General features: G+C 43.9%; 2 protein-coding genes and 1 long non-coding RNA gene across 13 annotated transcripts; 1 reads left to right on the forward strand and 2 right to left on the reverse strand.

The window, feature by feature from the left end:
* The first annotated feature begins 1 nt into the window (after position 1).
* LOC100193805 (uncharacterized) lies at positions 2 to 25,612 on the forward strand. Of its 9 annotated transcripts, XR_004857328.1 has the most exons (9): positions 6 to 320; positions 1,453 to 1,531; positions 2,054 to 2,152; positions 4,302 to 5,269; positions 5,718 to 5,810; positions 14,967 to 15,172; positions 15,352 to 15,503; positions 15,604 to 15,686; positions 24,140 to 25,612. It is a non-coding gene; the product is annotated as an uncharacterized lncRNA (long non-coding RNA). The 9 variants fall into 9 exon arrangements; XR_002268176.3 differs by lacking the exon at positions 5,718 to 5,810 and having other exon boundaries at positions 3 to 320; positions 2,946 to 5,269; XR_004857327.1 differs by having other exon boundaries at positions 5 to 320; positions 15,352 to 15,733.
* Positions 573 to 15,028, reverse strand: LOC103651078 (uncharacterized). The gene is made up of 19 exons (XM_020550433.3): positions 14,944 to 15,028; positions 14,379 to 14,502; positions 14,230 to 14,301; positions 5,325 to 5,399; positions 5,177 to 5,248; positions 4,903 to 5,064; positions 4,720 to 4,791; positions 4,568 to 4,639; positions 4,422 to 4,493; positions 4,252 to 4,320; positions 4,090 to 4,164; positions 3,926 to 3,997; positions 3,706 to 3,840; positions 3,138 to 3,616; positions 2,892 to 3,050; positions 1,991 to 2,130; positions 1,637 to 1,856; positions 1,313 to 1,545; positions 573 to 1,223 (listed from the first exon to the last, which is right to left on the reverse strand). The coding sequence occupies exons 1-19, from the start codon at positions 15,026 to 15,028 to the stop codon at positions 726 to 728; spliced, it is 2,886 nt and encodes a 961-aa protein (XP_020406022.1). The 3' UTR covers positions 573 to 725.
* Positions 15,899 to 24,686, reverse strand: LOC103651077 (uncharacterized). Of its 3 annotated transcripts, XM_008676677.3 has the most exons (20): positions 24,550 to 24,686; positions 24,227 to 24,447; positions 23,478 to 23,598; positions 23,338 to 23,409; positions 20,139 to 20,213; positions 19,975 to 20,046; positions 19,742 to 19,891; positions 19,574 to 19,648; positions 19,418 to 19,489; positions 19,268 to 19,339; positions 19,105 to 19,173; positions 18,960 to 19,034; positions 18,812 to 18,883; positions 18,579 to 18,710; positions 18,017 to 18,486; positions 17,781 to 17,939; positions 17,560 to 17,699; positions 17,256 to 17,475; positions 16,923 to 17,158; positions 15,899 to 16,836 (listed from the first exon to the last, which is right to left on the reverse strand). In XM_008676677.3, the coding sequence occupies exons 2-20, from the start codon at positions 24,309 to 24,311 to the stop codon at positions 16,339 to 16,341; spliced, it is 2,865 nt and encodes a 954-aa protein (XP_008674899.1). In that variant the 5' UTR covers positions 24,312 to 24,447; positions 24,550 to 24,686; the 3' UTR covers positions 15,899 to 16,338. The 3 variants fall into 3 exon arrangements, with proteins under 3 accessions (XP_008674899.1, XP_020406023.1, XP_035822283.1); XM_020550434.2 differs by lacking the exon at positions 24,550 to 24,686 and having other exon boundaries at positions 15,903 to 16,836; positions 23,478 to 23,584; positions 24,227 to 24,442; XM_035966390.1 differs by lacking the exon at positions 24,550 to 24,686 and having other exon boundaries at positions 15,903 to 16,836; positions 23,384 to 23,409; positions 24,227 to 24,322.
* Positions 25,613 to 26,203: the final 591 nt, after the last annotated feature.

Genomic DNA, 26,203 nt, shown 5'->3' on the forward strand with positions numbered 1-26,203 from the left:
CATACAACCCGCATCGCTGGTCGGGGAGGGAACTGGGAAGGAAGCCGGAGCCCGGGCCGTCGGCGTTGGGGAATTGGGAGTGGCCGACTGGGGAAGCCACGGCGGCAACACCGTCTTCGAGGGCTGTCGGGATAGGACGGGAGGCGAACCAGCAGAAGCGCGAGCGAGCGTGTGGGTAACGGCTCACGGCTTCTCTGCACCACCGCCGACCCGAGGAGCACACTTAGGTCTACCTGCAACCTGCATTTCCTCTCCCTCTCCCTCTCCCTCTCGGCTCCTCTGCAGCACCGCCGGCCACGTCCTCGAGGACCACACTGGAGGTCTGCCTGCATTTCCTCTACCTCTCCGTCTCGCGCTAATTAAACCCCCTCCCCGCCCTAATTTGCCAGCGGTTTTGAGTTCGAGCGCCCCGGCCCCCACGATGATTGTTGATTGGGTTCTGCGTTCAGCTAACTACTCCGTACTAGTAAATGCTAGGGGTTTCAGAGGCGTCGATCGATTCGTTTGCGGATGCTATACTAAATAACAATTCCGCCAGAGACGATTTCACGTACATATTTGGCATGTTAATCTGATTATGGTTGTGGAAATTTCTGTGTAATAGCAGCTCGCGAATCGCGATCCTTGGGAAAATTTTGCACAATACAGTATCAGGTAAACTAGCGTGTGATACAACACAACCGAATGACCAGGGAAAGGAAAACGCAGCAAACTGACCAGTCCCCCTACGGTTCGCTGTGTTTAAGCTCTGGGCGGGGTGGTTCTTCTGCTGTGCTGCTGCTGCTGTTCGAGCGTGCCGTGGCAACCTGTCCACTGTACAGGTGCGAGGTGGATGCGGTCCCCACGTGCTCAAACTCCACTGTGGATGAGCTGCCTGAGCTCAGCCCCTCGCTGTGCAGCATCGCCTCGATCTCCTTCACCACAGAGTTCATGGTGGGCCGCCGTGAGGCTGATTCGTCCACACACTCCATGGCCAGCTGCACGAACCTCCTGAACCCTGCAGTATGTGCGGCATCGTGGATGGCTGGGTCCACGATGCCTTGCAGGCCGTAGTAGTTGTGGTCATTGGGGTTTATGGCCATCCTGAATTCCCGGACGATATACCTTCCCTTTGATATAGGTAGCCTGCCACTCAGTATCTCTAGCATGACAACACCGAAGCTGTACACGTCGCTCTTCTCTGAGAGCTGTTGTGTCATGTAGTACTCTGGGTCCAAATAGCCCTATGACATGAAATTGACCGTCAAGGACAAGAGTCACTTAACCAAAGGATTTATGATAATTGATGAGGTACTGTGACCAAAGAACCTACCAATGTTCCTTTTACTTGAGTGGAAATATGGCCTTTTTCAGTGTCTGCAACTAACTTTGACAGACCAAAATCAGCAACTTTTGGTTTAAAGTTTCCATCCAAAAGAATATTTGTGGACTTGACATCTCTGTGTATAATAGGTGGATCGGCGAGCTCATGAAGATATGCTAGTCCTCTTGCTGATCCTAGAGCAATCCTGAGCCTCTTCTTCCAATCCAGGTAAATTCCTCTAGCTACAACACAAATATATTTCTTATATAATAGGAAAAGGGACAGGGAAGAATGTAACACTTTAGGATTTGTTACTAGGTTTTATGTACATACCTTGTAAGTTATGTCTTAATGTCCCATTTGAGACGTATTCATAGACCAGCATCTGCTCTCCTTGTTCATAGCAAAATCCTATCAGACTTACCAGGTTCTTGTGGTGGACTCTGGATAGCAACTCAATCTCATTTTTGAACTCTACTGCGCCTTGCTTTGATCCATACTCTGCTCGTTTTATGGCCACATTTGTTCCACCTACCAGTATTGCCTTGTAAACCTTTCACATGTGAAGATGAATCACTACATTAGCTGTCCATGTAAAACTCCTTAAAAGGAACTCCGATAATGCAGAGGCTGTCAGGCTGGGATAATGTTTTATTCTATATCAATTTTGTATGCATAACTATTTACCTTTCCATAACCTCCTGATCCTATTTCATTGTTCTCTGCAAAATTGTTGGTGCAATTCTTCAGTTCATCAAAAGAAAAGAACCTTGCTCCTTTCAGCTGTGGAGCACCTCCACTATCTTTTTTAGCGATTCCCCATGAAGCTAAAAATTGAATATGCATGAGGTAAATAGTCAGTTAAGTTTTTATCAAACTACAGTACTTTTGATCTTTTCTATGCTTTATTACTGCTTACATGCATTTGATCACTATATTTTCGTAGTTAGACACATTTTCCGTTATAATTTTGTAAGCTCTGAAAGGAAGGGTATTTAAATAGGATTTGAAAATTGGATGTTGGTTTGGCATGCTGAGCTAGTTAGTATACATAACTGTGTCAATTCTGTTGTATATTTTTATCATATGTCTAATTATAGCCTATCAGGCTACCATTTAGTTATTTAACTTGAATCCTGCTTAATTACCCTGCTAGGTAATCTCATACCATGATAATATTGATATTCTTATATGAAGTAAAATTGTATTTGTTTTGTACAATCTAGCTCCAGTAAGCTGTATTTGTTATACATCTGGAAGTCGGTAACAGCTCTAGCAAACCATTGGTACTCTATGCTGTTGCAACCATTCTCAGCAAATAAATGGCATATATGTGTCCCATTTTTACTTCATCAATGAGAGGTTATGTAGACTTTTTATCCGATTTTATTAGTTTTTTTTGGGGGGGGGGGGGTCTTTCTCACTGGTTTCCTATAGATGTTTATAGATTTACTACAAAACAAAGAACTTTATTAAATGGTGCAACCATGGAAAACACATTCTGATAATTTAATGTTTTTCTTCTTAAAGAAATATTTGGTAGCTATAAGAGGTATACAGTTGTCAACTATATTATTTGGAATCTCACCGAAAGGATTTGTTTGTCCTGATAGTTCCCTACTTCTTCTCTTCTGTAATAAAGCAAATATTGCCCCAGAAGTTACAGCAATCAGAATAAGACCACATGCTACTGCAATTCCAGCGACAGCACCTGTGCTTACTTGCGATTTTCCACCGTCATCTGCTCCTGAGACAAGATAGCCTAATGTATTTCATGCATAATTACTTGCATATAGACATAATTTTACATGATTAGATTTGATTATTTTAATACCTGCAAAGTGGACATATGGATCTGCAACAAAGTAATAAGGTCCAAAACCTTGTGGTGGCTTGTAAGTTTGATTGCTAAGATCAAAGCCTATCCTCGTTATTTCCGACAAGTTAAAGGATGTTCCGGTCGATGGAAATAGTCTGACTTGAACTTGGAGGTAATCATCACTGGTGAAGTGGATATCAGAAAGGAAAACTGAACCAGGTTGCAGTCCCAGTTCTGTTGAGAGGCTAGCTTCCAATAGCTGAAAGTGCTCATTGTTTCTCAAGTCTGCAAACAGTGGTGACCTGAAGAAAACCCTACCCATGTAGGGATAGGCACAGCCACAATTTGCAGGGTCTAGACTTTGATCGCTGGAACAAGAAGTTGAACCACAATGGGTTACACTAGTAGTGTATGATATTATGCTATCTTGCTGGATACTGCAAAAGTGGCTACTGGAGAATTCAGGATCCAAGCACACAGGATTTCCCACAAGTCTGCCGATAGAGGAAGAGGCAATTCTAGTCAGTAAATGGAGACTAGAAGCAGCATGTGGTCTTTGGTTTTGAAGCATGCAAGTACTCACACTAGTATTCCGTTGTAGCTTTGTGTTATTTTTGCCGCAACTATACGATTATTTAACAGAATGACTCGCTGCAGTTGTTGAGTGATGTTGCCAGTCATGTTAAGCGTCCCATTGAAGGCATTATTGCTTAGAATACTGTCTGATCAGTGACAAAAATAAGCAAACATGTGAAACTTTGCTAGTTACTAAAATTTTAACTTGTATGTTTCCAGAAAATTACACTTGCTGCAGTCCGGGTAAGGTAAAGATCCTGTTGGGAATCTGACCATACAGTCCTCCAGAAGCTATTGCTCTGCATGTTAGGATTTTATAACGTGATATGGTTTCACTAAATGAGAAAATATAGTACATTGAGCATTGTAGTGCATGTCTTAAACAACTCACACTGAAGCTAGTGTTTTCAGTGTCAGCATCCAGGTTGGTATGGCAGACGGATCAAATGAATTGTTGCTTAAATCACTGGATGTGAAAAGAAAATTCATTAGTACTTGCACCATGTTTATATGTTATGACAGTGTAGAATAGAAGACAAGGGCGATATCTTACACCACATTAAGTTTTGTCAGGGTACTGAGATCTGGCATTGTTCCACGCAGCTGGTTGCCTGCAAAATTCCTGCAGAAGATAGTTATTCAAATGAAATACACTGGAAATTCTTGACTTACACAAATATGTTAGTCATTTGACCGTGAGGTCAAAAATCATACATCACTTACAGTACATTGAGGTCAACTAGGTTACTGATATTGGTCGGAACTGCTCCTGTGAATTTATTATTGTCTAATCGGCTGATCAAGATGCAAAGAAGTCAACATAATGCTGAGAATATGGTTGGAAGAAATAAAAATGCCAAGATACTCACAGAATCTGGAGGGTGGTGATGCTACCAAGTTCAGCAGGGATAGGACCAGTCAATTGGTTGTTGTCAAATAATCTCATGAAGATAAACAAAGTGATCAGTACAGTACTTTAATGTGTAAGAATTGCTAGCATAAAAAATTAGTACTGCCTTACATATGTTCGAGTCTCATGCTAGGGCTGAAGAGGCCATTGAGATTACCGGTTAATTGGTTTCCACTGAAATGACTGTTAATTAATCGGAACAGAGTATCAGCATGGTAGGAACACGAGTAAAAGCATGCATACTGATCATCTGTTCTTGACTTATAGGAGATTAGAAATGTTGGAGGATCTTACAAATGTTTGGTGTGTGTAAGTAGGTCAAGTCCTGGAGAAGTGGCTGATGAAATCGGAACAGGACCAGAAAGTTGATTTTCTGACAAGTCTAGCCAGAAGAGGTTGTTGAGTAGGCCAATTGAAGCAGGAATTCTGCCTGTAAATCTGTTTGAATTCATTGCCCTGCAGAGTATATTTCATTGCTAGTTCATTGCATCAGTATAGGCAAAGCAGCAGCAGAGGTAACAAGAACAGAGTTGGGATTATGATTTTCTATCAATTTAATAGTTCTTACAAGAATGAGAGCTGCACCAAGTTTCCTAATTCTTCGGGGATGCCTCCTGTGAAGCTGCACCCAGCCAAGATTCTGAAGATTACAACGCATTAGGTAAGCTTCATTGATTCATTATGATATATAAGAATTTGCCCCGGTCAGGACATACAGTGTTGTGAGCTGCCTGAGGTTGCCAATCGAAGTGGGTAGTGGGCCACTAAGACCACTGTTGGAGGAGAGGTCCCTGCATGCACCATAACATATGAGTGAACATGATGTCTTTTTCCCCTCAAGCACATAAGAGACATGTATCATTTCTTTAAGAGAGAAAAGACTACACAAGAGGGACATAGCCCCCCCCCCCCCCCCCCAAAAAAAAAAAGCACACACACACACCCAAAACTTACATAAACACACCCACACCACAATCAATCAGGAGAAAATAAGACACAAATGCCCCTTTTTCAACAGTAGGCAAACATCAATCTACCAGGACGTACACATCACTTGAAAGTTTGAAATCTGGGGGTTGTTGACTGATACGATCACCCCTACTACGAAGGTTGTATGTGTGGCTGTTGGGAAGAGGGTTGAAGGAGGGCCGTGCGGGAACCGTGATGAACTTGAGAAGAGCACCATGCCTGGCGAAGAACAGGTAACAAGATGAGGCAAGTGCAATCTTTCTTTAGATTAAACTTGCTTACAGATGAATACAATGAAGAGGCTTTTACACAGCCTTGGCCTAACAGACTCTAGCTTTATTTCAGGGGATCTAACAACTCTCTCCTATTTTTACTCCCTAGCCTTATCTGCTGGCTGATCGTCACACTTATCTAACTAGGCCGAGGCCCCTATTGCTGGCTCGCTTACAGGCTGTTTAGGCCGACAGCCATATACTCTTCCAATCATAACATCTCTCCCTCCCTCGACGAACAGCTCGTCCTTGAGCTGGAACTGTGGATAGGAAGATGTGCACTGCTATAGTGGCTCCCATGTGGCTTCTTCTGGATGCTCTTCATTCCACCTGACCAAAACAACTCTACTTTCAGCTCATCCAAGTTCTATAATCTTACTTTTCAGTCAATTTAGCCCCCTGCTGCCTATAATTGGATTTGGCAGTCCAAGGTTGGTAAGAAATTGAAGATCTTTGTGTGGCTGGTCTTCAGAGATAGAATTAACTCAAAGAACATCCTCAGAAGAAAGGGTTTCCTGGCGCCTGACAGTAACTTTGGCTACACTCTAAGGAGAAAGGTACGCGTGCTGGATTTATCAAACTCGTCGCTGTTGTTGCACTGGATGGGCTTCACAGAGGCGTCGAACTGTGTAGAGGCGTAGGCAATGAAGGTCGCGAGAGTGCAGAAAGTGTCAGATTTAACACGAAGAGGAAAAGTCCACAAATAATGTGTGAAATCATCAAGAATGACCAAATAATATTTATAACCAGATACACTAACGATTGGAGATGTCCATAGGTCACAATGTACAAGATCAAACTTATTAGACGCACGAGAGGTAGACACATGAAAGGGTAAGCGAACATGGTGCCCTAACTGACAAGCATGGCATAAATATGAGGAATCCTCCAAGTGAAGGGGGATGCTAGACGGGAGCTTCGATAGAGCTTCATGACCAGGATGACCGAGAGGGCGATGCCACAAGGGTGAGGTGGACTTGGCGACCAAGGACTGAGCTAGAGAGAGGTGCAAGGGGTACAGAGCCTTGGAGCTATTGCACCTGACGATCACGTTCTGAGTTTGCAGATCCTTCACAGAACAACCAGCAGGGTCGAACTCAACAGAGCAATTGTTGCCGATAGTAGGGGCACGGGCACAGATGTGGAGGATCCTGGTGTGGACTCAACTGCAGCGATCCGAGACGACATGGAAGACATCTAGGTGGCGAAGTCTCCGAGCTGTCGCTGGACGTCGGTGATCGTCTCCAGCGTTGGTGACTGGGTGGCGGAGGCCATGTGATCATCATTATTGGAACCTTGCATGACCGATACCAAGTTGATACGATCACCCCTACTACGAAGGTTGTATGTGTGGCTGTTGGGAAGAGGGTTGGAGGAGGGCCGTGCGCGTGATGAACTTGAAAAGAGCACCACGCCCGACAAAGAACAGGTAACAAGATGAGGCAAGTGTAATCTCTTTCTTTAGATTAAACTTGCTTACAGATGAATACAATGAAGATGCTTTTACATAGCCTTGGCCTAACAAACTCTAACTTTATTTCAGGGGATCTAACAACTCTCTCCTATTTTTACTCCCTAGCCTTATCTGCTGGCTGATCGGCGATCGCCGCACTTATCTAACTAGGCCGAGGCCCCTATTGCTGGCCCGCTTACAGGCTGTTTAGGCCGGCGGCCATATACTCTTCCAGTCATAACATGACACTGTAAGCTGAAATCTTTTCTATTAGTTTTAACTATTTAGTGCACACATGAAAGCCATATTACACAGTTGAATTAGGAAACTCGTCCATAAACTCTAGATATATGAATAGGATATTAGGATGGAACTACAACAGCAATCATTTTCTTGAATGTTTTTAACATGTATTGAAGACTGGGCTTGGCCGGAAGGGACTAACTTGCAATTTCAGCCCCCACATCTGGGAGCCAAAATCTTTCAGTTACAGCTTAAATTTTTTTTTTCTGGAATACGCAGGAGAGCTGCGTATCATTGCATTAATAGAAAGAATAGAAAGGGGGATAGAATCCCGGTACAGAACACACACACACACCACTTATAAACTAACTAAGGATCACCGACTATCATGGAGGAAACACGACCCACAACACTGATCTAAGCTAGCAACTCATCAACTTGGAGGAAGGACAGAGCCTTGGCACCAGTCAGGGACCATAGCACCGCCTCTTCCCTAGCCACTCTAAGGGCAGTGACCAGGCTGGGATTACAACCATCAAAAACGCATCTATTCCTATGCTTCCAAATGGTCCAAGCACCTAGGATCACAAGAGAATTAAAACCTTTTCTCAAAAAATCAGATGCCCGAGAGCTGCTAGACTTCCACCACGACTCAAAGGAATCCTCATGAGCTGGACATAGAACCTGCAGCCCCACTAAACTAAGGAACTGAAACCAGAACTGCTTGGCAAAAACACATTTGACCAGCAAATGATTCATGGTTTCAGCCTCTTGGTCGCATAGGGGGCACTGCTCAGGTCGGTCTAGTCCTCTTTTTATAAGCCTGTCAGCAGTCCAACACCTATTATGTTCCACAAGCCATATAAAGAACTTGCACTTGCCAGGAGCCCAAGATTTCCACACACGTTCTGCTGGTTCGAACTGGACCGAACCAAGGAAAAGAGCTTTATAAGCAGAACTAGTTGTATACTCCCCTGAAGCGCTGAATTTCCATAAGTGGCGATCCCTTATTCCAGGTTGGAGCTCAACTGCATCAAGCACTTCACAGAGTTCCAAGAATTCAGCAATGACTCTAACTGAAATTGCCCCATTCACATCGGAGATCCACTGAAAATTAGGGAGCACATCTTTAACCAACTGTTTGTTGGCAAGACGCGGGGGCACCAAATCAAACACTGCAGGAGCTATGTCTTTAATACATTTCCCATCCAACCATCTATCCTTCCAGAAAAGAGTATTGGCTCCATCACCGAGCTTAGTAATAATGGCTGCAGCGATCAGATTTTTAACCACCTTACATACACGAATGGGGAAGTCCGTCCAGGGCCTACTGGGGTCTGTTTTCTGCAGCCATGGCCAACGAGCTCTCAGAGCCCAACATAGGTTCTTTAGCTCACTAATCCCAAGACCACCCAGCTCCTTGGGACGGGTAACCTTAGGCCAAGCCAAGAGGCAATGACCACCACGGAACTCTTTCCTGCCCCTCCAAAGGAAGCCTTTCCTCAATTTATCAATAGCTTTGATGGCCCAAACAGGAAGGTCGAGTGCCAAAGCTGCATAAATCATCTTTGCCGTCATGACAAACTGCATATGAATAGCTCTACCAGCCCTGGTCATAAGTTCAGCTTTCCATCCTGGCAGAAGGCTAGCTACTCTATCAACGATGGCCTGAACCTGGTCCCTTGTGAGTTTCTTGGGAGACAGAGGCAGACCAAGGTACTTACACGGAAAATCTGAAATATTACATGGTAGCAAGTCTTGTAAACAATTTAAATCTTCTTCCCCACAGCAGATTGGGAACACACTACTCTTCTGGATATTAGTCCTTAGACCCGAAGCTGAACCAAATAAATGGAGAATATCCATAACCATACTGATGTCTGGGGCAGTCGGACATAGAAATATCACTGCGTCATCCGCGTACAGCGAGATACGGTGCTGCATATTCCTTGTAGAGAGAGGTTGAAGAAGCCCTTCCTCAGAAGCTCGCTGCACAAGCAGATTCAAGACATCCATTACAAGAATAAATAACATAGGCGATAGTGGATCACCCTGCCTCAGCCCACGTTGATGTCCAATCCAATCCCCTGGCAGACCATTTAGTAAAATCCTGGTAGAAGAGGTAGCTAACAGCCCACATATTATATCACACCAGACCTGACCAAAACCAAGTTTTTTCAAGACCTCGAGAAGGAAGGCCCACGAAACCGAGTCAAAAGCCTTTGAAATGTCAAGCTTGAGAAGGATACGAGCCTGCTTCTGACAATGTAGGAATTTGGTCGTCTGCTGGACCAGCATAAAGTTGTCCAGAATAAACCGTTTCTTAATAAAAGCGGTTTGATTGGGGGAAACCATATTTTGCAGCCGGCCTGCTAACCGGTTAGCCAACAATTTAGTCACCAACTTCGCGAAACTATGAACCAGACTTATTGGGCGGAAATCCCTCACACTGGTGGCCCCCTCCACCTTGGGAAGAAGAGTAATGAAAGCTGAATTCAGAGGACCCAGGTTTCTGAATTTTTTAGCCCAAATGCAGCGAACGGCTGCCATGAAATCAGTCATGATTACCGACCAGCAGCTTTTGTAAAATCTACCAGTGAACCCGTCGGGACCCGGGGATTTGTCCGAAGGAAGGGCCTTAATTGTATCCCAGACTTCCTCCTCAGAGACAGGCACATCAAGGGCAGCAAGGTCAAAAGATGGCATCCCTAGAGCATCCAGATCCACTGTAACATTCCTTATTTCTGCAGTACCAAGTAACCCTTGATAAAAATTGAAGAGGGCTGCTGCCTTTCCTTCCTGGGCAGTCCAAATCTGCCCATCTTCTGATTGAATTGCTGCAATGAAATTCTTTTTCTTCCTGAACCTTGTTTGTGCATGAAAAAGAGAGGTATTGGCATCCCCTTCTTTGAGCCATCCAATCCGCGATTTCAACCTTGCCATGGTACGAGAAATAGAGGAGAGGGAAAGGGAGTGCTTTTTGAGCATGTTTCGGAGCCACAATTCAGCAGGAGATAAAGAGCGATTATCTTGCGCCACCTCTAATTGATGTAGAAGCTCCCTAGCCATCTCAAGCTGCAGTTTAATCTTCCCAACTTTTTTGTCATTCCAGCTCTGCAAACATCTAGCCGTTGTCTTTAATTTCTTGGCCAAGGTGATAAGTGGGCAAGGCCCTGCAGGAACAGACGCCCAGGCCTGAGTTACCACATCCTGAAAACCCTCCATCTTAGTCCAGAAAGCTTGGAAGTGAAACCTCCCTTTTCCTCTGCTGAAATCATGAAGCCCAAGCAGCAAAGGGCAATGGTCGGAGTCATCCGTGGCTGAGCTCTGGAGAAGAGAATCTGGGAATTGTTCCTCCCAATCTGTTGTGCAGAAAACCCTATCCAATTTGACCAGGGTAGGATTAGAGTGCCCATTTGACCATGTATACTTCCGGCCAATCAACGGAATTTCATTAAGAGCCAAATCATTTGCCCATCTCCTGAATCTACCCATCATGGCACGGTCTAAATTATTATTATTCTTTTCTTCCTCCCTTAAAATCAGATTGAAGTCCCCGAGCACAAGCCATGGCCCATTACAGAGAGCTCTAACTTCTCTAAGAGATTGCAAAAACTGAATCTTGTCACGGTTCCCTTGTGGACCATACACACAAGTAAGCCACCAAGGAGAGCTGGTGCTAGAATGAAAATTCACAGAGACACTATATTCATCCACTCTACTGCCAGCACAAACACCAATGCTATTTTTCCAAGCTACCAAAATGCCACCACTAGCACCAACAGAAGGTAGGAAAACAAAATTATCAAAAGCTGGTCCTAGCATCCGCAACAAAAGGAACCGAGAAACATCCACCATTTTAGTCTCTTGAAGACAAACCACATCAACTTGAGCTGAATCCACCAAAGTGCGTACAGCATCCTGCCTAGCAGCCCCATTAAGGCCTCGTACATTCCAGATTAGAATTTTGGAGGGATCCATAAGGAATGAAAGAAGAACGACTACCAGTGAGGGACACCCAAAAAAAAATCATCAGCAGATTGGTCCGCCTTGCAGCATCTCCATAGGCCTAGACCACCCAAATAGCGCTGCCATGGCCGTGATCTGCACCTCTGAAAGCCCTTTGCTGAAAACCCTGGCATACTCATCAAGGTCTTCTGGCCTTAGACTTTCAGTTTCTTCCGCATTCCCAATACCCAGTTCCTTCAAAATGCGCTTCTTGCCCTGCGTGGCCGGTGGAGGAGGAGGCAACCTCTCCACTCCTACTCCAGCGACCCTTCTGCTGCGTCGGGGGACCACCTCATTGGCTGTAACTTTGCCTTGTCGCGGCCTTCTGACTGGCGCCCTCAGAATTCCACCTGCTGGTTTGGTCAGCCTATCAATAAACTTTATAGCAGCCGAAGGGGGGGGGCGTGGACGTGTGTAACAGCTGCTTTGGTTGACTGTCCTTCTTCCTCCTCTGCCGAAAATATGTAATGATGCCCGAAGCCGCTGCAGAACAGGGGGGCGGCATCACCAGCTCAACAGCGACAGGCTCATCAACAGGACAAGGATCGCCCTGGACAAGCGCTGCAGCCGGAACTGTGGCGCCCTTAGGTGTCCCGCAGTCTAGAAGAGAAACCGGTAACAAAGGCTCAACATCAGCAGGTTCATCGACAGGGCTGGGGGGGTCGCCCTGGACAAACACAGGAGAAATATCAACAGAATCATTCCCTGTCGCAGCCAAATCATCAGAAGTCATTCCCCCCCCCCCCCCCCCCCCCCCGGCTTCAGACGGAGTCTGGGAGACTACCACGTCCACAGCCGGAGAGAATGAAAGGTGAGGGGGGCAGGTGCCACCATGGACCCGCTGCGATGCTTCGGACCTTGAGCCCAAACGGTCAAAAATTGATCTCCTTCCCCGAGGTTCCCCACCGACTTCCCTGCCGTCGTTATCATCACCGCCATGAGGAGGAGAGCGGGAACGATGACGCCTCCTCTGTCTTGAAGAACCACCATTTACTCCGGAATCCTGAGAAGGGATCAACCGATCACTCCTCAACGTCGAGAAACTAATAGAAATCTGATATACAAGGCCAAGCCTTCCATCTTCAGTGTTAACTCCCGTAGGTTCCACAATCCAAAGGTCTCTGGCAGCAGGGATGGTTGCCGGGTCAAAACACCATCCAGAACAACGAAAGACGTCAAGATTCCGGAGCTCCAGGGTATCAGGATGGACTTCATGCACCCAAACACACTGATTCAGTAGCTGCTGAACTGTTGATAACTCCCATGCATGTAAAGGAATACCAGTCAGTTGCACTTCCACAGGGATCGGCAGGCTCACTCCAGACGAACCCAAAAACTTGGACCATTTCTTGGACAGCAACGAGAACGTGCTGGATCTGATCAAGCTCCACCTCTCTGTTAGTACCAGAGCTAAGCGCTCATTTGGAAGCATGAGCAATAGATTGGCCTTGGTAAACTGCCGCAGAACCAAAGAAGATGCCTCAACATCCAACTTAAGCGCAATCGCCTCTGCAATCTCTGCAAGCGGAATCACCAAGTCACTGATAACAGCAATAGACACTGCATTCTTCAAATCATCTTCAGCTTGCGTTAGAGGATTATTCCAGCCAATGATGCAAGGCACATGAGGCTGTACTGCTATTCCTTCCAAAGGGGTCTCATCACTTCCTGGCAAGACAGCTCCATCTTGGCCTTGACCAGGATCCGAACCACCCCTCGACGATGAACGGCGCTTGCGATGGCGCCTGCGACGTGGGCGAGGCGGGAGGGGTTGCTGCGAGTGTGCGGCAGTTGCGATCTCCATGACCGTGGACGATGTCGCGACGGTCGTCGACACAGTCTCCTTCCTCTTCTCACCTTCAGCACTAGGGGGTGAAATCCTGCGCCAAACCTTATTACGACCCTCGAATCGACTTGGATGAGAAGCCGGGATGCGGAGCCGGTTCCAAACTGGCGCTTTAGAAGCCTGCTGCGAAAGCTTGGTTACAGACGTCGTCTTCACTACAGTCTGAACACCAGCCGCCGGCGCAGCTGAACCCAGTCTATCCCACACGGAGCCTCTAGATAACCGCCGGTGAACCGTGAGCCTGTTGTCGTTACGCACCGGCCCTGGACATGTATAGGATCGATGTCCCAGAGCCTTGCAGCGAAAACACCTTGGCTCCCTGCGGCACGACACAGCGAAGTGGTCGTCGGCAAAGCAGTTGAAACAGCGGCCGATCAAGTCGACGGGCACAGCCTTGCTAGCCCGCAGCAATTTAGCACTCCGCTGCCTTGTCTTCTTCGACCTTACTTCAACCCAACCGTCGGCATCCCTCTTCGGGGCTCTCTCCAGACCACGTACAGCTTAAATTTGGAGTCATGCTTTCTAGTAAATAGAAATAACACAGGATTCCAGACTTTGAAAACTACTTTTCAATACATGGAAACAAAGTAATCATGCAGTCAAATTTTGAGCAGACTATTCTGATTTCTATCAATTGAAACCAGAAAAAAATGGTGCCGATGATAATTTATGAACTTTAAATATAGATTCTACTTTTCAATATATGGAAATAAAGTAATTATGCAGTCAAATGATGAGCAGATTCTTCTGGCATGTCTATCAATTGGAACTAGAAAATGCAGTACTAAAGATAGTTTATAAACTTTAATTATCTATGCAAAATGACTCACAAGTAAGCAAGCTCGCTGAACTGGCCTATACTGTTGCTTAATGTGCCTTGAAGATTGATGCTTGATAGCCTCCTGGAAACATGGATTTTGAATTTTATAGATGGAAAGTTAAAGTAAAAACTAGTAAAACATTATTAGTTAGTACCCACATTGATATGACTCGCCCATTGTTGCACATAATGCCATCCCATTGTGCACCACATGGATCATTTGATGCTTCCCAACTTGATGGGAAGTTCTGCCACCCTTTAATTAGAGACTGAAGTGCAGCCACTGTCAATTCGTTCTGTGTTATTATCAATTGAACAATTTACATAGCACTGAATTGAGTTACATTCTCATTTGTATGGTTTGATACTGCCATCTCTTTTATTGTTAGCTGTTTTTTATTTGCTAACTCACAATATAAATTTGGAAAGGTCACCAACTTAGAGAAATAAAGAAGAATGGTACTTTTTTCAATTGACATGGTGCTTATCATAGCAATATTTCATTGGATCTTACATACTTGAAGATAAAGGCATGCTAAAACATTAAACATTTTGTTCTTTGGAGAGAAGAATACTGTTTCTTGAAAACTGAGTGGCATATAAAAGGTTTTTCATCTAGCAAATTTATGTGTTCTGCTAGGCTTCAAGATGCTTAAGCTATAACTTTGCAAGGCTAATTTAAGTAAGAATAGAAAGTTTCAGAGACCAAGGTTAATATAGTTACCATCTTGGGGATCTGTATCACAGAATAGTGCACGAAGACTGGCCAAAATCATGAATATCAGCAGAAGAATGGACAGTGCCTTCATTTTGAGAGCTACAAACACTCTGAACCTCAGGGTTCCACAAAGCTGTTGTGAATGTGAATACTTCAAGGAGTGGAGCTTTCTAAGGTTTACAACTGATCACCAAAGCCTTGGTCTTTTATTGAATGTTCCCTTGAGTAGGAACAGGTCAGCACAATCTACACTTGCTTGCTATTCCTCACGAGACTTGCACCAGCTGCAAATTTGATGATAAACTAGATAGTAAGCCAAGGAAATGGAAAGACGTGTAAAACAACAGAGTTGCATAAGGATTACTGGCTCTTCCATGGATCCCTGAATGACCTGTTGTCTGATGACTCTCGCAGGTAATAGGTCTTTGGTGCCTTGGTGGCTCGGTGCAAGTCACAAACTCACAATGCTGTCAACACATTCCTTTAAACTTTTGAACGTGGACGTATTCGTGACAACTGGTGTCTGTTTTGTTATTTAAATTTGTGTAGCCTGCTCATCCTTACAGGTTGTAACTTCATGTCGCTGGGATACAGTTTTTTTTTGTCATTTTTAATACTTTTGCATTTGCATGTCATGTAGTTGATATTGTTTTTTCATTGATCCAGTGTATGCTGAGGTGGACTGAAATAACGATGTCAATGCTTTGGAAGCTCTGCTAATGACATAGTTACTTTCATTGTTTCTGCAGGTTTCTTTCTTGTTTTGCCCACATCTTAAATTGAACTTTGTTTATTGGTATGTTTTGTTACATTAGCTTTTGAGTATTCATATATTTTAATTATCTCATTCTCCCAACTGGCTGCTGATGGGACTCAATTAAGTGCAGCGAACATTTTTTATAGAACTTGTCCCTGCTACTTCTACAGAAGTGCAACAGACATGCATTGCAGTAGTAATGACTGAGTTATTTTCGTCACTGTTAATTAATATAATCAAACAAAGATATTTCAACACACATGGGCAATGCCTCTACTAAATCATCTGTTTGTCAACAAAGGGCAAACATCAATTATAATATTGTCCCTCATCAGTCCTTTGTACTCACATATTGGCATCCACCGACAAGAACTTCATGGCCATGACCTCTCAACAATATTGTCTTGGACTAGTTCTTGATTCGACTGGCTAATCGGACATTTTTTATCCTTATGTTGTCAGTGTAAAGGAGTACAGAGGCATGAATGGTTTTATAGATGGATCAGACATTCACTGCTGTTTCATCTGAAGCAAGTCATGTGCCAGTGTGTTTCTGAAATACTCATTCATTGATTTATCAACAGGGAAAAGATTAATGTCGTATAATACATCCTTCAACAAAAACAAAGAGTGGAAACTGTTATCTACTTTGGTTGAACAGCTGAGTATGAATACCCACTGTTGTAGTCAAAAGTGCTGCTGCTGCTTTCATCATTCATAGGCAAATGTTCTGCATAAGGATCTCGTCTCTTTTCATTTCCAAATTGTTCAACTGATAAAGACGCTGAGTTTAACAATTGTGCCCCTTCATTCTGTATGATGATCTCAAGTTCCTTTACCACATCATTCATTGTTGGGCGGTCAACAGCAGACTCTTCCACACATTCCATAGCCAACTGTATAAATCTCCTGAAGCCAATTAATTTAGCTGAATCCCTGATTTTTGGATCGATTAGGCCCTTCAAGCCATAGTATTCTTGATCATATTGATCTATTGCTGTCCTGATCTCACGGACAATATACCTGCCTTTCTCTATGGGCTGGCTAGCAGTTACTAGTTCTAGCAGGACAACTCCAAAGCTGTAGACATCACTCTTCTCAGAGAGCTGTTGCGTCATGTAATACTCAGGATCCAAATAGCCCTAGCAAGAATGCAAAAAAAAGGAATCAGCAAAAAGTGTTTCTTAGGTGAACAGAAATTACGCCAGAGAATATCCAAAATACATACCAATGTTCCCTTCACTTGGGTAGAAACATGACCCTTTTGTGTGTCAGACACAAGTTTTGAAAGACCAAAATCGGCAACCTTAGCATTGAGACTTTCATCCAAAAGGATATTGGTTGATTTGATATCTCTGTGTATGATTGGTGGATCAGCAAGTTCATGGAGGTATGCTAGACCTTTTGCTGAGCCAATGGCAATCCTGAGGCGGTTCTTCCAATCTAAGTTCACTCCTCTTTTACCTGCAATCAAGTCATGGTTAGATCATATGTTCTTGTGTAGGCACATCTACTAGTTAAGTAAATTTGTGTTAATTAGAGTGAGTAGTGTAGATGATACCCATCAAGTTCTCCCTTAGTGTCCCATAAGGAATATATTCATAAACCAACATCTGTTCCCCTTGTTCGTAGCAGAAACCCACTAGGCTCACTAGGTTCTTGTGATGAACCCTGGACAGCAGTTCTATCTCATTCTTGAATTCAGCTGCACCTTGCATGGACCCTTGCTGTGCACGTTTTATTGCAGCTATTTGCCCGTTTGCAAGTCTTCCTTTGTACACCTTTTAATAGAGTAAAATGTAATGTTAGATGCTTTCTCAAACACGTGTCTAGCTGTGAACAGGCCAAAGCGGCAACTGAATTACCTTCCCATATCCTCCAGACCCTATCTCCTGAGTTTCTGAGAAATTATTGGTGCATTTTTTCAGTTCCTCGAATGGAAAGTATCTTGCACCCTTCAATTGTGGTGCATCTCCGTTGTCTGTCCCACCAGCTCCCCATGATGCTGTGGCACCAAAGCATTAACAAGAATGAATCAGGATAAGTACAGTTATCTTCCTAGTATTTAATCTTTGGTACACATTACCGAAAGGATTTGTAGTTCGCTCTACTGCCTCCTTGGCTATCCTTTTCTGTCGTAGAGCATATGTTGCTACTGCAACAAGGCCAAGAATAAGGACAACACCCCCAATTGATATTCCAATTATTGCAGCCTTGCCCATCGAGGGCTTCTTATTGCTGGGAACTGAAATGGACGTTTAGCAATTCAAGATACGTCAGACAAAGGTGGTATAAACCTTGTGAAATGTACTGTTTGCATACCTGTAAAGTATGTGTTCGCTATGAAGCTGTATGGTCCAAAATTGGGTGGGGCTTTATAAGTTTGGTTGACCAGAGGAGAAATGATTCTTATGACTTCTGAGCGATTGAAGCTCGTTCCACTGGCCGGAAAAATACTCACTATGAATGTTAGAGGGTTTCCTTGGCTGAATTGAACATTGGAAATGGCAACTGATCTTGGTGCCAGGCTAAGATTCTGCATAAGTGTTGACTCCACAATTTGGAACATTGTGGGGCTTATGACATCAGAGAAGGCGGGTGCTTGGAAGATCATCAGACCCTGAATGGGACTGGTGCATGCACAGTTCTGTGAAGTGACTGGACTTGCTGACTGATCAAAGGGGCATGGAATGGCAGCACATGGGCCAAGGTTAGTGGCATATGACGCTTGCTGCTTTTGCTTGAGTTTGCATAAACTAGTGTTGTCTAAACATACAGGATTCTCTGTTAATCTGGATAAGAACAGAAACTATGGTGGTTAAAAAACACATGCCGGTAAGTATGCAAGCATACAATCATTTATGTTTGAGAGGACAATTCTTACATAAGGGTGTTGCTGTAGCCTGTTACATTCGCTTCGATGATTTGATTAGATGTCAAGTTAACAACCTGCAACTGTGAGCTGATGTTACCTGTCATATTAAGTTTCCCACTGAATGAGTTCCTAGCTAATGATCTGCATGACAAGTTGTGACATCACAGAATGCACAATAAATTACTCAGTTTGAACTCTATAGATATTCAAGGGAATCGTGGAACAAGTCAATGATGAATTACACTTGCTGCAGGTTGGGGAGACTGAACATAGCACTAGGGATTGTCCCATTAAGTTCACCATGATCCATAAATCTGCATATCCGACCAGAAACATTATCCGTATTGTAGCTTTAAATGTAATTGATTTCGTTAATCTTCAAAAACTCACATGGTATTTAAGGATCTCAATGTTGAAAACCATCCTGGTGCTGGCGAGCTTGCAAAGTTATTATTGCTTAGGTCTCTGCTTAGATAAAGAAAAAATTAACCGCAGAAAACAAATCATAAACTTGAATGTGGCATATTTTTCTTACACATAATCTAGCTGAGTTAGATTAGTGAGATCCGGCACGGTCCCGTTCAGTAGGTTGTTTGCTATGCTCCTGCAAGAAGCCAAGAACCAAAAGGGATATTTGCAATGTAATTTTCTAGTATCATGAAATATCCGTTGGTATTCATTGAAATTTAGTTACTTACACTTCCATGAGGTTACTTAGGGTGGTAATACTGTTGGGAACTGGACCACTGAATTGGTTATGATCTAGTCGGCTGGCAACAATTGTGACAATGTTATGATCTAGTCGGCTGTACAAGATTGATGGAGAACATGATTTATCTGGTACTTACATTATTTGAAGTGATTTGACTTGTCCAAGAGATGCTGGGATTGGCCCAGTAAAGTTGTTATTATTAAATATCCTGGCAAAGATTACAGAAAGCAGTGACATACTATGGTGACAGAAATAAACAGAGTTGCTATTGCAAATGAAGAACACAGCTTACACATGTATAAGGTTCATCTTATCACTGAAAAGGCTTTCGCTCATCGGGCCTGTCAACTGGTTCTCACTGAAGTGGCTGTTGATTGCATGTATGCAACCGGAGTTGGAACAGTTAAGCTACAGTTTTTCTCTTTTTATGCTAGAGTTGGTAAAACATTTGAGAACTTACAAATGCCTCGTGTTGACAAGTTGATCCAACCCTGGAGAAACTGGTATTTGTCCTGACAACTGATTTGCTGACATGTCCAACCAGAAAAGATTTGAAAGAAGGCCAAGTGTTGGAGGAATTCCACCAGTGAATTTATTTGAGTTTAGTGCCCTGCACAAGGAAATAGTTAATTCATATGACAAACAGAATGTTGTCCGTTATATATTCTCTTCTGAATTTGAGTGACTTCTTACAGGAATGTGAGCTGTGACAAGTTGCCTATTTCTTTCGGGATATTCCCTGTGAACGTGCATCCAAGCAAAATCCTGACAGAACAAAGATTGGTCAGCGTTCCTCCTTTTTGGTGATCTTTGCATATCCCTAAAAAATAGTGTTATCATGAAATGTCATTTCTTACAGAACGGTGAGCTGCTTCAGATTTCCAATATTTGGAGTAAGTGGACCCCCGAGATTTTGGTTATTAGACAGATCCCTGCATGTAGTTTATAGCATTAGCTTAATATATGTTTTCTCTTCATCGATCTCTAGGTAAACTGGTAGGTTATGTTATGAATTCAACTATATTCAATATGAGGACACTAGGCCATATTATATACACACCAATCCAGGATAGAGACCATATATAACAGGGGTTAAGGCCGAATATAACAAGGATACATGCATAGACATCTAACACCCTCTCTTAAACTCAAGGTGGATCAAACGTATGGAGTTTAAAGAGATAAAAAAACCCATACTAAGCTCTAATCTGTGTCTTTGTGAAGAAATCAGCCAACTGAAGCTCTAAAAGGCTATGTCAGTTCGTATTGTTCGTTGCGGTCTAGCTTGGAGTCTCTTTTTTCCCTCTTAATATAATGATGTGCAGTTCTCCTGCGTGTTCGAGAGAAAAACTGAAGCTCTAAAGGCATATAACAAAGATCAATCATATTGTTCTGAACCTATGCACTTGTGTAATAGGCTTCAACACTTTAGTAAGCTCATGCTTGATCGGACCACGAGCAAAAATAATAGCACATATATTGTCATATAAAAGAGAAGTTGGCATAGAAACAGAAACACCAAAATTCTCCAGCAACCACCATAATCGTTGGTGATCTTGGGTGCCTAGGTTGTGTGGAAGCATAGGAACAAGTATGTTTTTGATGGATGTAGTCCTAGTTTAGTTGTTGCCCTCTAGGTGGCCAGGGAAGAGGCTTTATATTAGTCCTTTGCAGGAGCAAAAGCCCTGTCCTCCCTCCAAGTCAGTGAGCTGTTTGTGAAATACAGTTCTAGGTCGTTGTTATCTTCTTTGTAGCCAGTGATCAGTCTACTATGTAATCCTAGGTGGGGTGTGAGTGCTGCTGCACTAGTGATCTATTCCCCATTTTTCTCTTTTTAATATATTGATGCACAACTCTCCTACATATTCAAGAAAAAACCACCGTAACCGAGTAACCTCTGTAGTCACAAGAGCCATAGCACGCAACTTAGCCTCTGCACTCGAACGAGAACTGCTATGTGTTTATTAGTCTTTCAAGCAATGAGGGAACCACCAAGAAAAATAGAATAGAAAGAAAGAGATCGACAATCAAAGGAATCACTAGCCTAGTAGCATCACAATAAGCCTAGAGTTGAAAAGAGCTAGAGTGTAAAAAGAGCAGGTGTCTAGATATAGTCCAACGAGGAGATTGTAAGACATGAAACAAGTGACTATAGTGGAGCTGAGTGGGAGCGAAAATAATCTGGCTCAGAATATGTACATAATACGAAATGATAGGATGAGTGACACCAATGTAAACAAGACTCCCTACAATGTGTCGATAATGAGTAGTGTCGGTACCTCAAGATTGGGGTACCCACTGCTACTGAATCAAGGCGGACCCTCCGGAACTACCCTTAGTCACCATGCTAATGGTGGTCCGTCCTAGCCTAGTGGTTGGGTGTGCCTAGTAAGGCCACTGGCCTCAGGTGAAGGCAAGCACCTATAATCAGCACTCTGGAACCCCAGTGGAGGGGTCCGGGTTTGCCACGTGTCTTGAAGACGAGGGCTCTCAGCACCTATGCCAGGGGGCTGGACCCCCGGGAATGGCTTTTGGTCCTCATGGCGGGCCACCCGGACCTCTGGCCTAAGGGGGTCCGATGCTGCCACGTGCTGGCCAACACTAGAGAAGACGGAACCTCCCTCGAGCACCATCCGACCCCCAGCCAAGGGTGGTCCGGAGTTGTCACGAGGAAGGGCGGTCCCAGTCACTACTCACACAAGGCGAGGCCTAGTGCTGCCACGTGTTCTACGACACGTGACGTAAGCCATCAGGGAAAGCCTGACGTCAGCCTCTAAATGTAAAGCGCCTCTGCATTAACTGCGGACGAGATGTATACCTGCCCGCCCTGGTGGCAGGCGGTGCATCCGCAGTACACAGGCCGCACAGTAACTCGCGCGTCACTGAGGCGAGACCATTGACTCCCTGCGCTGCTTGGGCTGCTTTCATTACGACTCCCACTGTAGCCCGCGCATTACCGAGGCGAAGGGAAACAGGCAGAGAAGACAGGATGACGCCGCCTGAGCACCCCTACATGCGGTAGCGCATCAGTCTACGCCACAACCTACACCTGTGCCCTGCTCCGATTAGACGGGTAGGAGATCTACACGAAGACCAAGAGAACATATTCGTTCTCCATGAACCACCGCTCCACTTACTCCATATCTAGTAATAGATTACTGGCCCACTTGTCGGAGCTTGGTCACCATGTAAGTACCTCCCTTGGGCTATAAAAGGGAGGGCACACACACGATAGAGGACAAACTGAGACTGGGACGGAGACGGACGAGGTGACTCCCCCGGAGACCCTCGGATATAGAGACTCCGATGCAATACAACTCACAATGAATGTAGGGTATTACGCTCCAGCGGCCCGAACCACTCTAACCCTTGTGTTCTCGTGTTCTTCCAGCTAATCAGACAAATCCCTAGGCTCCCCCCTAGTTCACAGGATTAGGCAGGTGCACTCTGCCACCCCTCTGGAGTTTTCTCTCCGACAAGTAGGATCCACAAGAGGCTGGCCATTCATGGTACGAAGGTGGACATTGAGTTCTATAGGGGCCTCAACTTTATGTTGATCAGTAAGAGAAGTTCGATCAAGAAGATCATGAATGTATTTCTCTTGAGACACATAAAAACCCTTAGATGAAGAGGAAGACTCTATCCCAAGAAAATAACGAAGAGGACCAAGATCAGACATGAGAAACTGCTTAGTAAAACGTGCTACCATGCTATGAATTGCACTATATTCAATATAAGGGTACTAGGTCCAAATACATAGAGACCTTGTACAACAAGGACTCTCTATATATGAGACCTAATACAACAAAGACATGTATAGACAGCTAACATGTTATAGCATCTAGTTGACTGTAGTGCTATGTTGTGATAAGACTTCTTGAGAAAATACTTAGGTATTATTGTTAGTTAAAGTGGGCAGGGTTTGGGGGTTTCTCGGTCGGGACCGTTCGCTGTATCCATGGAAAGCCGTGAGGGTGGTCTTACCCTCCCCGATCGAGATTTTTTATTATTGTTAGTCAAAGTGGACTATTCTCATTCTGAGGACAGTGGACTCACAGATATTTCAAAGCAGATAGTTGGCCTATGGTATTGCTTAATGTACCTTGCAGATTCATGCCTGTTAATCTCCTGCAAACACAAGGTTTCATCAGAGCATTGATTATTTGTTAAGAGAAGAAGGTTTATTCAGTACTCACATTTCTGTCACCCGACCATTGGAACAGGAAATTCCAACCCAGGAGGTGCAGGGATCAGTTGAACCTGTCCAGCTTGGTGGTTCGTTTTGCCAATTATTCATCAAAGCCTGAAGTGCAGCAACTGTAGAAATCATTAAGCTAACATTAGTTGATCATTTCTGCATTAATAACTCTAGTAGTTGATTAGTTCTTAGGATCGTAAATTCATGTGAGAGGAATGTAGGCAAGTACCATTCCAAGGAATTGAAAGAGAGCTAAGCCTAAGGAAGAGAATAGCAAGAAAAAAAGGAAATGTTCAGTGTTAAGCTTAATGTTTTGTCACGAGGACACACTTCATGCATAATTGTTACGTTCTAAATTTGATCCATTTGGTCTTGTGGGTTTGATTACATTACAGTTCTGCACAACCTTGACTAATGAACTGGTGCAAAAACATTAACTCAAAGGTAACACAAACTGACCTGCGCCGAAAAAATCTTCTTGTTTTGTTGAATAGAAATAATTCTAAGGAGTTCAAGACAGCCAAATTTAAAATGAATAAACTTTGATGTAAGTGAATCAGTTTAAATGGTTTTTATCTGGTGGTAACTAATGTTCATTGTAATCAAAACATTCTCACAATATCGTCCTGGTAGAACTAATCTAGCTGAACATTTTTTCAGGTCAACAGGCACTCTGGATAATTCTACCCTAAACAGATGGCAGCATGCATCCTATATCCTCGTCAAATGCAATATATCAAGGCTTACCATCTTGGGGGTTCGTCTGACCGAAACTTGGCCGGAGGTATACCAAGAGCAAGAACAGGAGTAGCAACTGCTGCATCGCCGCCATGCCGAGCTAGGCCTCCAAACAAGTTGCAGCAGACCACTGCTAACTTCGATGGGACGATGGTTATCCTTGGAGAAGTCTATGCAATGAGGTAGCTAATGGACGAGTCAGCTGCTACCAAATGGCGCCGCTCTTCTTCCTGAGGTTGGAACCAGGCAAAGCAAATAGCGTTTCAAGCAAAACAACCTTGCATCACCAGATTCAGAAGAATCTCTCGTCAATTATTGCCTGGTCTGCTTACCGGGTCCAAGCAATGGATATGCTCATAGGAACGCACGTATGCAAGGGTATGGGAGGCCTTAAACAAGGCTACAGAGAGCTCAGTTGAACTGATCAAAACACGGAAATGGTTGAAGAAAAAATGTTTCTGTATTCCTCGTTGATAGTGGGGCAGTTGCTTCTTGTCATCTTGTGGCTGGGGCCTCATCGGAGTATCCCTTCTAAGCTTTGACCCGGTCATGGCTATTAATTAATTAGATTAGTACGGCCACAGGTCGGACTTTTGTGCCATAGGCCCACAGTTCAGAAACGTGTTATGCTGCGCTACTGCTGCTAGCAGTTATGATGTGGATTTGGCATCATGACAAGGATATTACGTAAATATACTTCGGTCCCCTTGAACGCACCACCCATCGTGTTACCATGAATCGGTTTGTTCTTAGGAGACCTGATGGTTCATGTTCAGTAAATTTGATTTGATGATGAGGCAGGGTTTCTCTCACCTGCACAGACACAAAGCTTCAAATCGCAAGTCAGAAAGCATGTGCAGACGATTATACTGCTCTCCTTGATCCTTGGAAGTTCGCAGATGGTTCGGAAAGGCCTGGCCGTTCTTTTTTTTTCCCCCTTTTCGCAGATGCTATTCGTTCACCAACACGAATGGGTCCGGAAGGCCAGGTTTTGGATGCACCTGCTCAACTGGTTCCTTTGTCGGGAAGCTTGCCGTGCAGATAAATTTTTTATGCATGATGTTCCAGAAAATGCAGATAAAGGACGGCTTCCACACAGAAGGTTCGTTCTGCACGGAGACAAAGTGTGGCCGGCAGGCTGATGTTTGCATTGGCCGATGAAATGAACTGTTCGCTTCAACTTAAAGTCAGTTGTTGTATCTACAATCTATAGAGACAAAACACTATAAGAATAGTAGAAGCCGGTACGAATTAAAGCAGACTGAAAGATTTCTATATAGTAATTGTCCGTCTTTTCTCTCCCGCTCTTTCAGTGCGTGGTTGCAATTTTCTATTATTTCTTGACTGCCACTGATCCCGTCGTATATGTTGCCTAAGTAAATGTTGGTGAACATAGTTTGGCAGTACCTTCCTTTTTTTCTTGTGTGGATGATGAAATGCGGGTCTTGGCCTCTTGTGTGGTGCAGTCAAAGGGAAAGCCAGATGCTGTTTACTTCTCATCTTAACTGTATCAGTAATTTTGAAACGAGTTGATTGCTCTACTAGATATCTATAGGGAGAATTGCATAGTTGCGCTCGTTCGGCGGGAAGTATGGCTGAGTCCATCTTATTTCTACACCGAGTTCAGTTTGATGGACAACTTGCCAAACCAAAAAAAATGATTAGCACAACAATGTCTAGTTCCACTGGGACCTTGGAGAACAGGTAGCAACACATTTTGTTTGATTCAGAGGGTGAGTGGATGAAACAGAAACTGTAGTTTTAGCCTGGAATTATCGTAGAATTGACTAGAATTATCGTAGAATTGACTATGGAATGATGGAACAAGTGTGAATTTGTCCCGCACATTTTGCCTGGCCAGTCCTCATACGTCATCCTTAGAGCCTTAATATGACACGCCAAAATTGGATGACCTCTTCACCCAGGTCAAACACCGATAAATCACGGCATCTATCGTTAGCAGCAAAACTTAGACTCACTTGGAAA

Source organism: Zea mays, chromosome 3, assembly GCF_902167145.1.
Source record: "Zea mays cultivar B73 chromosome 3, Zm-B73-REFERENCE-NAM-5.0, whole genome shotgun sequence".
Lineage (NCBI taxonomy): Eukaryota > Viridiplantae > Streptophyta > Magnoliopsida > Poales > Poaceae > Zea > Zea mays.

Coding starts and splice junctions, on each gene's coding strand:
- LOC103651077 (XM_008676677.3), bottom strand. CDS start 24,311: ATGGCGGCGATGCAGCAGTTGCTACTCCTGTTCTTGCTCTTGGTATAC. Junction 19,892..19,974: donor TTGTCACAGCTCACATTCCT/GTAAGAAGTCAC, acceptor TTCCTTGTGCAG/GGCACTAAACTCAAATAAAT. Junction 17,159..17,255: donor ACTAAGGGAGAACTTGATGG/GTATCATCTACA, acceptor ACTTGATTGCAG/GTAAAAGAGGAGTGAACTTA.
- LOC103651078 (XM_020550433.3), bottom strand. CDS start 15,028: ATGAAGGCACTGTCCATTCTTCTGCTGATATTCATGATTTTGGCCAGT. Junction 4,792..4,902: donor CTTACACACACCAAACATTT/GTAAGATCCTCC, acceptor ATTAATTAACAG/TCATTTCAGTGGAAACCAAT. Junction 4,640..4,719: donor AGCATGAGACTCGAACATAT/GTAAGGCAGTAC, acceptor TATCTTCATGAG/ATTATTTGACAACAACCAAT.